The following is a 14,593-nucleotide window of genomic DNA, read 5'->3' on the forward strand; positions in this document are numbered from 1 at the left end:
GATAGATAGATAGATAGATAGATAGATAGATAGATAGATAGATAGATAATAGGGAAATGGCTCAGGCAGTTATGGAGACTGGCAAATCCAGAATCTGCCAAACCAATATCCAGTTTGAGTCTGAAGTCTGGAAGATTCTGTAAAACCAGGAATCATTGATGTCTAGTGAGATCAGCTTGAAGGCCACTGGTAGAGAATTTCCTAAATTCTTACTTATTTGGTTGTAGATCAGTCTTTTGTTCTAATCTAATCTAATCCTTCAGCTGCTTTGATGAGGCTTGCCACAGTATAGAAAGCAATCTTCTTTTTTTCTGTGTACTAATTTAAATGTTCAACTCATCCAAAAACACCCAGAATAATATTTGACCAATTTATCTGGGTACTCCATGACCCAGTCAAGTTGACACATAAAATTAACCATCACAGCTACAAATCTAACAAGAAGAACTGTCATCAGTCTCATAGCATTTGACAGGTAGCAATTAAGAGTTCTATGTCTAGTAAGGATAAGGAGTTCTGATAAACATGTTAGTCTATCAGTAGAAACCCAGAACTAAAACCAGCCTCAAATACCTCAATTCTTGATTGGATCATGTTAATCTGCTTCTACATTCCCTACTTAACTGTCAGTAGAAAACTAAAGCATCTTAGAGAAAGACGGTATCTACAGCAATAACAGTTTTTCATACTCAGTGTTCACTGAATAAAAATAATTAAATGACACATGAAAAATAGAAAAATAGACAAATAGCAAATATTCAGATGGCAAATTTAAACCTAAATATATCTGTAATTACATTATATGTAAACAGACTAAGTATTTTAATTAATAAACAAAGATTTTCAGAGTAGACAAAATAACTCCTATATGCTGACACACCTTATTACAAATACGGGAAGTTGCAAAGTAAAATAATGGAAGATGATAAACCAGATTACACTAACCCAAAGAAAGCTGGTGTAGTTCTACTGATAGTAGGCAAAGTAGACTTTATTGCAAGAACATTATTAAAGGTAAAAGGGATATTTCATAATTAGTGTGAAATTTGCATGCACAAAAAATTGTTACCTCAAAATATATAAAGTAAACATTGATAGAAAAAAAAGAAGAAAAAAAAGAAAGAATTAAAGAAAGAAGGAGGGAGGGAGGGAAGAAGGAGGGGAGGAAGGAAGGAAGGAAGAGGGAAGAGAAGTAAAGAAGCCCACAACTATAGAGGGTAATTTTAATAGGTATCACTGAGTAACTGATAAGGAACCAGATCAAAAAAAAAGTTGTCAGTGGAAATATATCTGAACAACACAATTAACAAACTTGATCTACTAGACCTGTATTCAACATTGCAAACAACAATTGCAGAATGTGTATTCCTTTAAGAGCACATGGAACATTTTTAAAATTGATTTGGTGCTAGGGCATAAACTGAGTCTCAACAAATTTCAAATGATTATGTCCTATAACCACAGTGGAATTAAGCAAGCATCAGATAAACTCCATATACCAAGTTTAACATTTACATGTTACAGATAGATCAGTTAATGATTTACAGATCAGTTAATGTTTACATTAACTGATAGATCAGTTAATGTTTTACAACTGAACTTTTAAAATTTAAGGATATTCGATTATAATTGTACTGGTCTTAACGTGGCACCAAATGATGATTATTCAACCCAGGCTCCTTTGCTGCTAAAAATCTTTCTATATTAGAGGGAAGGAAACACATTTCTTTATCCTCAAAGTTTTAAGAGAGTAATATATTTTTGATATTTGTAGAGTGCCCTTACTTATGAGAGCATTCCATGTTATAGAACAAAAAAATAGAGTACATAATTTATTAGAAATAAGAGGGGTAACTTGGGTTACCCAGGGAGCCTTAGAAAAGAATTAGGGACTAAACTGGTTTTTAAGCTGTGGGTAGAATTCAAATCAACAGTCAGTGTGTGAGGTATTTAAGACAAGTGTTTCATGTGAATGATTGAGGAGGTAGGAATGCCCTGAGAATGCTTGAAGAAACCACTCTGTTTTGAAGGAAATAAAGAGAATTTTTTCCTCTACCTTTCTGATCCTTTATGATATCTAGACCCTTCTTGCCAAAATGCATGAGGGACATAATAGGAAGCTTTATTTAGTCAACTTTTAAAGAGGACTTTATTGACCAAATCTACAAACTGACTTGAGTTGTGGGTTTTACTTAAAGACTGCATAGTTATTCATGTAATCTTCAAATATCAATTCTTTTCCTACAGACTGGAAATGTCTTCCTCTTTGGCTCAGCATATGGGTTTGGAATGAATGTACTCAGGGAATTTAAGCAGGCAGGCCAGTCTCTCAGCCAGTAGGTTGAGTGGTCCCAATCAGACTATCCTCACATTAGGTTGGTTCCTGCTTCTACCTTTTAGATATCACAGTATACCCTTAATATGGCCCAAATCCTCCATAAGTATATGAGAGATTATAAAATGCAGCATTTTCATATCACTTTCTTGTTGTACAACATTATTTGGTTATGAGATGTACTTTCTAAATAAGCCATTTAAATAATAGGGAAATGTAATTTTTTTCTGAGACATAGACACCTTTGAGAATCTAATGAAAGCTATAGAAAGCCATTCAAGGAAAAAACAGAAATTTACAAATAACCACAAACTGTCATGAGACATTAGTAGTTCAAGAATCTTCTAAAAGTCCCTCTTTGGACCAAGGTTATGAACCCCTGATCTAGAGAGGCTTTGTATTTTCTGTCTGACTCTTCAGACCTTTAGGGAAAAAAAAATATTCCAGAGGATTAAAAATAGGACCTTTCCTTGGTTTAAAAATAGCAATTCTAATTTTATTTATTGATCTTGTTTAATGTGTAAATGCCTGAAAGCTAGAAGCATTGGAAAAATAATACAGGAAGAACAAAATTCTACCTGTAAAAGTCTACTGTTTTTCAGAAACAGTAAAATGCTGTTTGAAACAAATCTCAACAATGTTTTTACTCAAAAGAAATCTTAATGATTTACCAACTCTTATTATTCAGAAACAAATGTTTGGCTCATGTATTATTAGCAAAGTGTAACAATTTTTAATCATGGGAATGCATCATTTCCAGGGTGCCTGGTGGCTCGGTTAAGTGTCTGCTTCTGCTCAGGTCAAGATCTTGGGGTCCTGGGATCAAGTCCCACATCGGGCTCCCTGTTGGGTGGGGAGCCTCCATCTCCCTCTCCCTCTCCCCTTGCACCTCCCCCCTGCTCATGCTCTCTCTGTGTCAAATAAATAAATAAAATCTTTTTTAAAAGAAATACATCATTTCCCAATAAAGGGAATTATCAATTTATTTTTCAGTAAAAAAACATGAGATTTTAGAAGTGAGAGAAATGGCTCCTTTTATGTACTTCCAACAACCACCTCCAGCAAAATAGGATTATCTACTTAGCTTTAATGAATGTTTCCCCCCAAATTGAGAAAGATTGACTTGTACATAATTTAAATAGCTTTGAAATGTTGCCAGATTTCAAAGTTGCTATATTATTGAAAATTTCAGAAAATACAGAGAGTTATAGACAATGACAGTTACTCACTTTCATCATTCAGAGATAACTATACACTTCTAATATATATCATTTAAGATATTTCATATATCAGTAAAGATATCAAGAGAGATAACACAGGTATGGAGAATAACACAGAATGTTGTTTTGAATCTGCATCTTAAATGTCTTTTAAAATGTCCAAAACTTAAAATTTAATACATACTCAGTGTTGTAACTGAAAGAAAATATAAGTTTTAAGGAAAAGGTAATACATCTTTTGTCATTTGAGCTCCACCTCTCCCCTGAATAGGCTGGTGTTCGCACTTGCACAACTTTCTTTGAGCTCACATAAGCATATGAACAATTGTATAAACTTATACAGATTATTGTTTTTGTAACTGTTCAGTTTATAAACATTTTCAACATATATTTTTATCTGATTTTTTTATTATAAGAATTCTTAAAGGATAAGATACATAGATGCACTAATTTTATACAGTATGTAAAAATTTAGACAACACACATGCATACACACTCATTAACTGATGGCCATTAAAGAAGATTCCAGGTGGGAGTTATTAAAATGTGCAGCATTAAACTTCTTGTAAATATATACTTAAGAATGCACTTTTTTCTATAAGGTAGATCCTAGGAGACAGGTGTCTGGATAAAGCATTTCATACATTCTTTGTTTATTTTAGTAAATACTGCCAGATTATTTCCCATTTTAAAAGGATTTTATATTTTTGAGTTATGCATGAAAGTATTGCCCTAGTCTCATAGGTTAGAATACTTCAATATTTTCAATCTGATAGATGAATAAACATTTCTCTGTCTACTAGTAGGGTTGAGAATGTTTCTTTTGTGTGTGGTTTATTTAGTTGTTCTCTTCTGGAAATTATTTTTCAATAATTTGTCATTTTCTCTAATTATTTGTTTTTTGTTACTCCTATTTAGATCAAATTATAGGTGTTAGATATTTTAGGGATATAGTAAATTTTATCACTTTATTTTTGTGTCATTATGTTTCTTTTTCCATCCATAAAGGTCCAATTTCTATATTGTTAAATTTGCAATTTTAACTAAGAAAAGCTATATAATCTTTTTTATTTCCTAGTCCCAAAGTATAAAGATTCTCAATACTACTATTTTTTGTCTTCCTGCTCTTTGGAGTTACTGTTGTAAAAGTATTTTAAATCTATGTTATTTTAAAGTAACCCCATATTAGTTATTTTAAAAATATTATCTGCCAATAAATTTTATTTACATTTACCATTATGAAGTGTTTTGTACTCCTCTTTGTATTCAGTATTGTTCTAACTAAAATTCTTCTTTTTTTTATTTTGAGAGATATTTTATTACAGTATATCATTATAATTGTTCTATTTTATTATGAGGTATTGTCATTAATCCTTTACTGTGCTTAATTCTTAATTTTTTTTTACATTTTTAAATTTTATTATGTTATGTTAATCACCATACATTACATCATTAGTTTTTGATGTAGTGTTCCATGATTCATTGTTTGCATATAACACCCAGTGCTCCATTCAGTATGTGCCCTCTTTAATACCCATCACCAGGCTAACCCATCCCCTCAGCCCCACCTCTCTAGAACCCTTAGTTTGTTTCTCAGAGTCCATAGCCTCTCATGGTTCATCTCTCCCTCCTATTTCCCCCCTTTCATTTTTCCCTTCCTACTATCTTCTTTTTGTTTTTAACATATAATGTATTATTTGTTTCAGAGGTACAGGTCTGTGATTCAACAGTCTTACACAATTCACAGCACTCACCATAGCACATACCCTCCCCAATGTCCAACACCCAGACACCCCATCCCTCCCACCCCCCACCACTCCAGCAACCCTCAGTTTGTTTCCTGAGATTAAGAATTCCTCATATCAGTGAGATCATATGATACATGTCTTTTTCTGATTGACTTATTTCGCTCAGCATAATACCTTCCAGTTCCATCATTGTCGTTGCAAATGGCAAGATCTCATTCCTTTTGATGGCTGCATAATATTCCATTGTATATATATACCACATCTTCTTTATCCATTCATCTGTTGATGGACATCTTGGCTCTTTCCATAGTTTGGCTATTGTGGACATTGCTGCTATAAACATTGGGGTGCACGTACCCCTTCGGATCACTACATTTGTATCTTTGGGGTAAATACCCAGTAGTGCAATTGCTGGGTCATAGGGCAGCTCTATTTTCAACTTTTTGAGGAATTTGTTTCACATGATGTCAAAAATTAACTTGATGCTTGTTTTTCCTCATTCCATATTCCTTTTTTAAGTAAATGTAGAATTCTAGTTTGAAAGTTATTTTTTTCTGAGCACTTTGAAGATGACCATAGTTATAGAACAGAATGGAAATATAAATATTAATAATTTAAATAATTCAGTTATATAGTAATTCAGTTTTACAACAATGTTTACATATATAGAGTATGTAAAGGATATTGGAAATGTAATACTTTCCTAATAACATTAGGCAGTTTGATGATATCGTTAATACATCAAGAAAGAAAGCCTTAAGAATATTATTCAAAGTCGTGGAGGACTTCTGCTTTCATAATGGTTTATTAGGTAATACAAACCAAGTCTTATCCTAAATACAATTAGATAATCTGGAAAAATATATGTAGAAAATATCTGCTTGAATTTACTGATCGCTAACAAGATGACGAAGGAGGACCTGGAGGAGAAAGATAAATAGAGTACACCAAAACCTGAGCAGGAACACAAAGTACAAATATATATCTAGGTTTTGTATTAATTCCTTCATTTCAAGACTCACCTCTTCCCTATTCTGGAAAATTTGGTGCCATTATCACTGATGTGATAATTACTCCTCTCCCATTATTTTTGGTTTCTTCTGGAAATCCTAGTAGATATATGCTGAATGCTCTCCATCTATCTTCTATATCTCTTAAAGTCTTATTTTAAATTCCTTCTATATTTTATGTTTTATTCTGAAAGCTTTTCTCATGTTTTATCCATTTAGTGAATTATTTCTTAAGTTTTAATTAATGTGTCCATTGAGTTTTTTATAACTTTTTTTTACTTATAAAAGTTTAATTTTGTTATTTAGCAAAATGTAAATGCAATATGATCTAATATATTAATTGTATATAGCTTCTTTTAGGATGTTCTTTTTTTTTTTAGTTCTTTGTTGAGTTGCCCTCATAGGAGTTTTGTCACTTGTGAGGCTTGTAATTTTTTATTGTGATTTTGTTATTAATAGGGATTGCTCCCTATGTGAGTTCCTTTTATCCTCAGTTCATACATAAGGCTTTAAATTTGCACTTTCCTGGGGATGCCTGGGTGGCTTGGTCGGTTGGGGGTCTGCCTTCTGTTGGGGTCGTGGTCCCGGGGTTCGGAGTCCTGGGATCGAGTCCCTTGTGGGGCTCCTTGCTCAGCGGGGAGCCTGCTTCTCTCTCTGGCTGCCACTCCCTTTGCTTGTGCTCTTCTCCCTCCCCCCACCTGACAAATAGATGGATAAAAGTCTTAAAAAAAAAAAAAATTGCACTTTCCTGGATCCTAGGTGTTTTACTAGTTGTGTACCAGACTATACAGTAATTTTTAAGCTTTGAGTCCTGTACTATGTGTAAATGTTTATTCTTCACCTACACAAGTTATAGACCTAGGATCCTGATATTGTGACAACTGTACCCAGTTCCCCAGCTAGACTAGTGGGATGAATTTTTGTTGCCTCCATTTCACATACAGGTGATCCTCCAAGGTTCTAGGCTTTAGGCACGAGAGCTCAATTCCAGTTCCTCGCTTTGCGTGGTCCTGGGTCTCATCTCCTATTCCCACATGTATGATGAACCCCAGAACTCAACCCCTTAGGCCTTTATCCTAGTTTGATATCACCGTGAACCACTTCAGTTTCAGTGACTGTTTAAAATTCCTCTTTATTTCTGGACTTGCAGATTCAAGCTCAGCTATCCATTCATCTAAAAAGAAAACAATTTAGCCTTTCTATAGATTTGAAATGGAAGAGTGGAGGTCCTCTCATATCATCTTAGCCATATAGACCTGATGTTTTCCCTAAGAAACTTCTCAATTTCATAGATACATATTATCTATGATATATTTTTCCTCGTGCAAACATGAATATAGATCCTCTACGTAGCTATATATATTCATATTATATCGTAATAATTTACAATACATATTCTAGTGTAACATTTGGGGGATGCTAAATTTTTATCTTTTACATATTAAATTAGGAGACCCTGTGTGTGTGTGTGTGTGTGTGTATACACAAGCATATATATGTTTGTAATTTATATACTGCTTAACACTATATTCATTTTCATTATTACTACCAAATATTTATTGAATGGTTACTATGTTCCAAGCATTATTCTAGGTACTTAAAATGAATCAGTGGATAAAACAGAAGATCTCTTCTTATAAGTTATTTCTTTCATGCTAGTGAAAAAATGGAAACTTTTTCTTGCTTTGGGAAGGTAACGTTGGACAGAAGTATGACATCCTTGCAAGACTGTTTAGATCCCCTTCTTTCACAGACTTGGGAGTTTGACCTGCCATCATCCCTTTTGCAGACTCTTCCAGACTGTTTCCATCACCATCACTGGTATTTTTATGTTGATGAGTGATAATGAAGTTTAAGTTACTTCCATATTTTTTACAGCTTCGACAATGGAGTACCTTTGGAACCCTGGAAGTTGCAGCTCAGACCAAATCAGAAACAAAGGAGCATTCGGTGATCACAGAAGAAGATTGTGAAATTCTTAAAATCCCTGCAAAGGATTATGCAAGGTTAAAATCGGTACGACCATATCTAATCTATATATTAACACAATATTTGTGTAAATTCAAGCTAAGTTTTGCCTCTAGACAGATATCCGTATCTTTGTAATTTTTAAATATAACTTAACTTGGAGACATAAAAATGTGGTCTATTTGATGAACATTATTTAAGCTTCTGATGGTGATGGGTAGTTGAAGTGGAAAGAAAGGTCTCTATGGATATATTTTATGTATATTTTTAGCACTTTGGGTTTTTCATGAATTTCAAATCCATTCATTTATACATTCACTTATTCATGTATTCACTCAACAAACATAAGTTTTGGGTGTCAAAGACATGTCATGTGTTAGGGATACCAGACGATCATACAGAGAGATCTCTAAATCTGTACAGTCCACCTGAGGAAAAAAAATACTTGGGAGTGACTGGTATGCTATTTCATTGTTTTAATAGATATTAAAAACCCAGAGTTGCATGAATAGGTGATCACAACTTAGTTCTGACCCCCTAATTCTGCTACATTTTGATAACTTATTTACTTCAAGTTTACCAATTTACTCTCCAAAATTTTCCCTCTTTTTGATTTCTCCTCCCCTGATGACAGAGAAAGTTTTTGTAACTGACTGCACTGAAAGACCCCCATTGTCTTGCTCTGCCAGCTTTTCTTGATAGGATCTAAGTCTGGTGCAGGGGCAACAGGGCACTGGCATCACCTCCAGTTGTGTGCTCAGGTTGGAGGGAGATGAGGAGACAACCATCTTTTTGATTTAGCTCTCTAATAATAGTGAGGGTTTCTTTTGATACAATGGTCTCAGTGTCAGTGGTACAGATGACTTGCTCAGAATTCAACTTCCTTCCATATCGCTGATTTCAGAGTGGCTAGCTTAAAAAAAAAATTGTTCTGTATGTTTTATTTTCAAAATATAAGTATCAATGATTCAGTATTATTAAGTACAACTTTTGAGATTGGTCTTGACTATGACAGGATTTCTTAAAAATGCTAGAACATTTATGGAAGTCTAAAAATATTATGAAAGGTGGGAAAATATAATTTTAGTGGCAAATCTGAAGACTAAAATTTCAATATGGTTATGTGACCATAGAATGATGCTCCTATAAAATTCAAATGTATTTTATACAATTTACACTCATATAACTTTTAGTTTTCCATTACTGCCATTTATCTATCTGTGCTATACATTTCCCTTTCTTTTTTAATGACTTTTTTCAGGAAAAAATAAAACTTGAAAATAAAGAAAAGGTGAAATTAATTCGTAAATGTCCATATTATGAAGAGTGGCCCACTTTATCCATATATGAGCTAGTTGCACTCATTAAATGGAAAAAATTTCCTCCAGGTCATGGTGAGTTTAATGCAATTTGGGATCGTTTTCTTTACATAACATAGTATTGGAATTTGTAATTTTTCATCATTTTAATGTTTTATATAATATTTCTTCAAATGAGTGTTTCTCTAACTTCTTAATGTATCCTTTTAACTGGACATTTAGACTATTGCCTGTTTTTTATTAAAAAATAGTTCTGTAATGGCTTAAAGAGTGATCTCAGAACTGGCCTTACTCATATCTCTCTGTATTTCCTCATGGCCCTACCCTTATTGCCCTACTCTGACAGTCAATGTAAGGACCAAAAGGAGAAATGCAGTGAGAAGTTACATTCATTTGTCCTGTTCTCCTGATTGAACACCTACTTAAGAAGCAAGTTTGCTTCTCTTTACTTGTAGTACACATTATCAGTGGAAAATATAGAGGAAAGGTGAGGCTGAGATAAGGGGTAGCAACAGTGAAGCTGCCAACATTTCCAATATTCGGCATGGCAGGGATGTGTGGATTTTCTGCTTACGTGTACACAAAAAGTGTAGGTGACATTACATCATTTTGTACAATTGTTTCTGTCTCTGAGAACCCATTAAGTAAGAGATGTCAGCTGTTATGGACTGAATGTTTGTGTCCCACAAAATCCATATATCGAAGCCCTAAACCCCAATGTGTTGCTATTTGGAAGTGGGACCTTTGAGAGGTGATTAAGTCACTAAAGTGGAGCCCTCATGAGTAGGATTAGTGCCTTTATAAGAAGAGACATGAGAGAGATGATCTCTCTCTCTCCGCCATATGAGGATACAAGGAGGCAGCTTTCTGCAAACAGGAAAGAGGGATCCTACCAGACATTGAATCTGTTGGCACCTTGATGTTGGACTTCCCAGCATCCCAAACTGAAATATAAATGCTTGTTGTCTGGGCCATCCAGCCTATGATATTTGTTATGGCAGCCCAAACTGACTAAGACACCCACACAAGAGGAACTGTGGTAGGTGGGTCAGAGCAGCTTTAGATCTCCTTCAGTAAGGAATCCCTACTGCCCTACAAGAGAGAGTCACAAACAACAGAGAGAGGTTTGCAGCCTTGCCTGGCTTTTCTCTTAGTGAAACAGTGGATTATAATAGAAGAGGTAGTGTTTGAGAGAAATACTTGCATTTCAAGCCTACAGAGCCATAAATGTAGTGAGGGATATGTTGCCAGGAAGAGAACATTTCTGAATTAAATGGAAAGTTAAAATTCTAAAAAGAATGAGTCTGAGTTGCAAAGTCCTTAATGTGACTGTTAATAAAAATATGGTGAAGAAAAATCTGGCTAAGATATCCTTTGAGGGAGTCACTGTGTAATAGAAAAGTGAGGTGTAGCATAGAACCAATTCAGAAAGTTCTTTTATTAGAAGAAAAGTAAATATCATTAGAGACAAAGTTATGCTTCAAATACTGAGATTCTCTAATAAACTTCTTAAATTTGGTGAGATTATAGCCCTTTACTAAATTTGTTCCAAATTTCTTTCCAGTGCTTATTTTTATATTTTATTTATCACTTTTTAAAAATACAGTGTTTAATCCGTATTTAGCCAAATATATATTTTTTTCTTGCTTGCAAAAATTGAATTTTAGATATATTTTTGTTCATGAAACATTTTTTCTAATGAGTTATAAATGCTACTTTTGGCCAATAGTACATTTAAGAAAGCAAGTAGTAAACTGACTTAGGAAAAATTAGGAATTGAACATTCCTAAATTCAGCATATTTATTGTATAGAAACATTTTTTTTTAAATATGGATATTTTGATTTATCATGGGTTCCTCCTTTTGTATCAGAAATATCACATTTTGGTCCACGCCTCATTTCCAGGGCTATTTTGTATAAAAAATAATGTCTCCGTCTTGCCTATCTATAAGGACATTAATACTTTTTAGGTTATTAAAAAGGAGGAAAGGGGGCACCTGGGTGGCTCAGTCAGTTAAGCATCAGACTCTTGATTTCAGCTGAGGTCATGATCTCAGGGTCATGCTCTGTGCTCAGGGTGGAGTCTGGTTGTCCTCCCTCTGATCCTCTCCCTGCTTGTGCTCTTTCTCTCTGGCTCTCTCAAATAAATAAATAAAATATTTTAAAAAATAAATAAAATAAAAAGGAGGAAAGAAACTAAAATCAAAGATATTTTCAATTATGGGGGCGCCTGGGTGGCTCAGTTGTTAAGCGTCTGCCTTCGGCTCAGGTCATGATCCCAGGGTCCTGGGATTGAGCCCCACATCAGGCTCCCTGCTCAGTGGGAAGCCTGCTTCTCCCTCTCCCACTCCCCCTGCTTGTTTTCCCTCTCTCGCTGTGTTTCTCTCTGTCAAATGAATAAATAAAATCTTAAAACAATATATTTTAAATTATGTATGTGAGCCAAAAGAATATGGAATTTTAAAAGGGGAATAATTATGAGCTTTTAATGTATTTGATTACTAATGATGACTATTATGTGTCTCAATCTAAAATATCAACCTAAAATATTTAAATTTAGCATCAGAATTAAGGTAGTACTGACTTGCACTTTCTTAGACTAATGCTGGGTTCAAGTTCTTTTTAGTACATGTCTTTAAAAATAATGGTGGAATCTATCTATTGCATTGGACAGTCTGTGATTATATTGAATAAGTCAAAAGTGGCATTATTTTCCCACTGATTCCCAAATAAAAATATGTGGTGCTTACATTTATACAGTTTAAAAAATCATTTGTCCTCCTTAGAGAAGAATGACAATTACAGTAAATGATCTTCAAAGCCTCTTTCAGTCCTGAAATACTGTGGTTTTTATAAATAAACATACCTGCGTGAAGAATAAGTTCTGTCAGCCTTATCAAATTTTCTTATATGGCAGTGACAAACTTGATATATCAAAGAGAAGCATAAGATGTAATACTTCTCGACTTTACTCAAGATTTATTTTGAATTGTTATCAGAAAATGTAGAGACTCTAACTCAAATTATACTTTTATTATCTTGGTTTAAAATTAGCACTAGTATGATTTATAAAGCATAATTATGTGTGTTTTGATCTTCTTTTAGGAATGTATATTGGATGAAGTTTCAGAGAGATTTAGTTAATTATTCAAAAGCTTGATAGAATTTAGGATTAATCTTGGCAATCTATGAAATAAGTAAAGCTTATTTCTGGCTCTATTTCCTTTGTTAACTTCCTAAGTCTTCTTACTTTTGCTTCACATGCCAAAGAATCCTGACTGTAACAGATGTGTACAATGCTGCTAGTAATTTGGGCGTGTCCAGTTCATATCACACCAATTAAAATCTTCCCAGGTGTTATTTTTTTCGAAGTTTGACTGGCTGGAAAAAGACAACCAGCAGCTTTTCTCACTAATCAGCTTGTTTCTGTGGTTTTTGTGTATAAGAAAAAAATGTTAACTTGGCATCAGTGAACTACTTAGGTACATTTTATTGTTACCCTGTGTATATCATTATGCTCTGTCTTTTCCAGGCATGATATGACATAGCAAACAATAACTAGAGACACTTAAAAAAAAGTAGTAACCAATTTAGTTCTGAAAGATAAAATAGGCCAATATAAGAATAGTAAAAAAATATCTAGTCTTCCTAAACCAAAAGTGGAGAGTTTCAGACACAGAATATGTACTTTGAACCTCTGTCTGACATAAGGGTGAAGTTCTGGGCTCTAAATTCCAGTATTACTTTGGCTTCAGTCTCTTGCATATTAAATCATTCTGTAGGGTTTTAAACTCTTTAGCCCCAGTGCACACTCTTGAACATGCAGAACCAGGTTTGTGCTTAGAGGTGCTATTGATCTTGATTTTTTTCCCCTCCATTCCTTTTTTATGGGTATCTTTTGTATCAAATGGATATTTTCTAATGTAATATATTAATTCACTTAATGATTTCATAATAGGCTTGTTTAGAGCAGTTTTAGGGTCACTGCAAAAGTGAGCAGAACATACGGATATTTCACATATACCCCTGCCCCTGTTTTGTGTAGCATTTCCCACTATTTTTTTAAAAGATTTTATTTATTTATGAGAGAGTGAGCACGAGCAGGGGGGAGGGGCAGAGGGAGAGGGAGAAGTAGACTCCCCGCTGAGCAGGGAGCCCGATGCTGGACTCAATCCCAGGAGCCTGGGATCACGACCTGAGCTTAAGGCAGACACTTAACTGACTGAGCCACTCAGGCGCCCACCCATTTTCCACTATTCGTGTGCTCCCTGAGACTGGTACATTTGTTACAAGTGATGAACCTATATTAAACCATCATTATCATTGAAACATCATCAGCCAAAGCCCATAGTTTACTTTAGGTCTCACTCCTGATGTTGGACATTCTCTGGGTTGGATGAATGTGTAATGATATTTAGCCACCATCACAGTATCATACAAAGTAATTTCACTGTCCTAAAAATCCTCTGCAGTTCATACATCAATTCCTCCCCCATCCCTAACCACTGGCAATCATTTATCTTTTTGTTGTTTCTTTTTTTTAAATGGTTTTGCTATTTCCAGAGTCTCACAGAATTGGAATCATACAGTATGTAGCCTTTTTAGAATGTTCTCTTTCACTCAGTAATATATATTTAAGGTTTCTCCATGTCTTTTCATGATTTAATAGCTCATTTCTTTTTAATGCTGAATAATATTCTCTTGTCTGGATGTACCGCAGTTTGTTTAACCATCCACCTACTGAAGGACATTTTTGTTGCTTCCAGGTTTTGGCATTGTAAAGGAAGCCGTAATAAACATCCTTATGCAGATTTTTGTATGGACATAAGTTTTCAACTCCTTTGGGTAAATGTCAGGGAGCTCAATTCCTGGATAGTGTATTAAGAGTAAGTTTAGTTTTGTAAGAAACTGCCAAACTGTCTTCTGAAGTGGCTGTACTATTTTGCATTTCCATCATCAATGAGTGTTCCTGTTACTCCACATCCACGTCAG

At 34.3% G+C, this 14,593-nt stretch overlaps 1 protein-coding gene across 1 annotated transcript in view; it reads left to right on the forward strand.

Moving 5' to 3' along the window:
• CNBD1 (cyclic nucleotide binding domain containing 1) overlaps positions 1-14,593 on the forward strand; it is a 341,528-nt gene that overhangs the window by 279,965 nt on the left and 46,970 nt on the right. The window contains exons 7-8 of the mRNA XM_035012259.1: positions 8,192-8,329; positions 9,543-9,675. Of these exons, the coding sequence (XP_034868150.1) occupies positions 8,192-8,329; positions 9,543-9,675 (271 nt within the window). The remainder of the gene's footprint in view (positions 1-8,191; positions 8,330-9,542; positions 9,676-14,593) is intronic.

Source organism: Mirounga leonina, unplaced genomic scaffold, assembly GCF_011800145.1.
Source record: "Mirounga leonina isolate KUSES-001 unplaced genomic scaffold, KU_Mleo_1.0 Mir_165, whole genome shotgun sequence".
Classification (NCBI taxonomy): Eukaryota; Metazoa; Chordata; class Mammalia; order Carnivora; family Phocidae; genus Mirounga; species Mirounga leonina.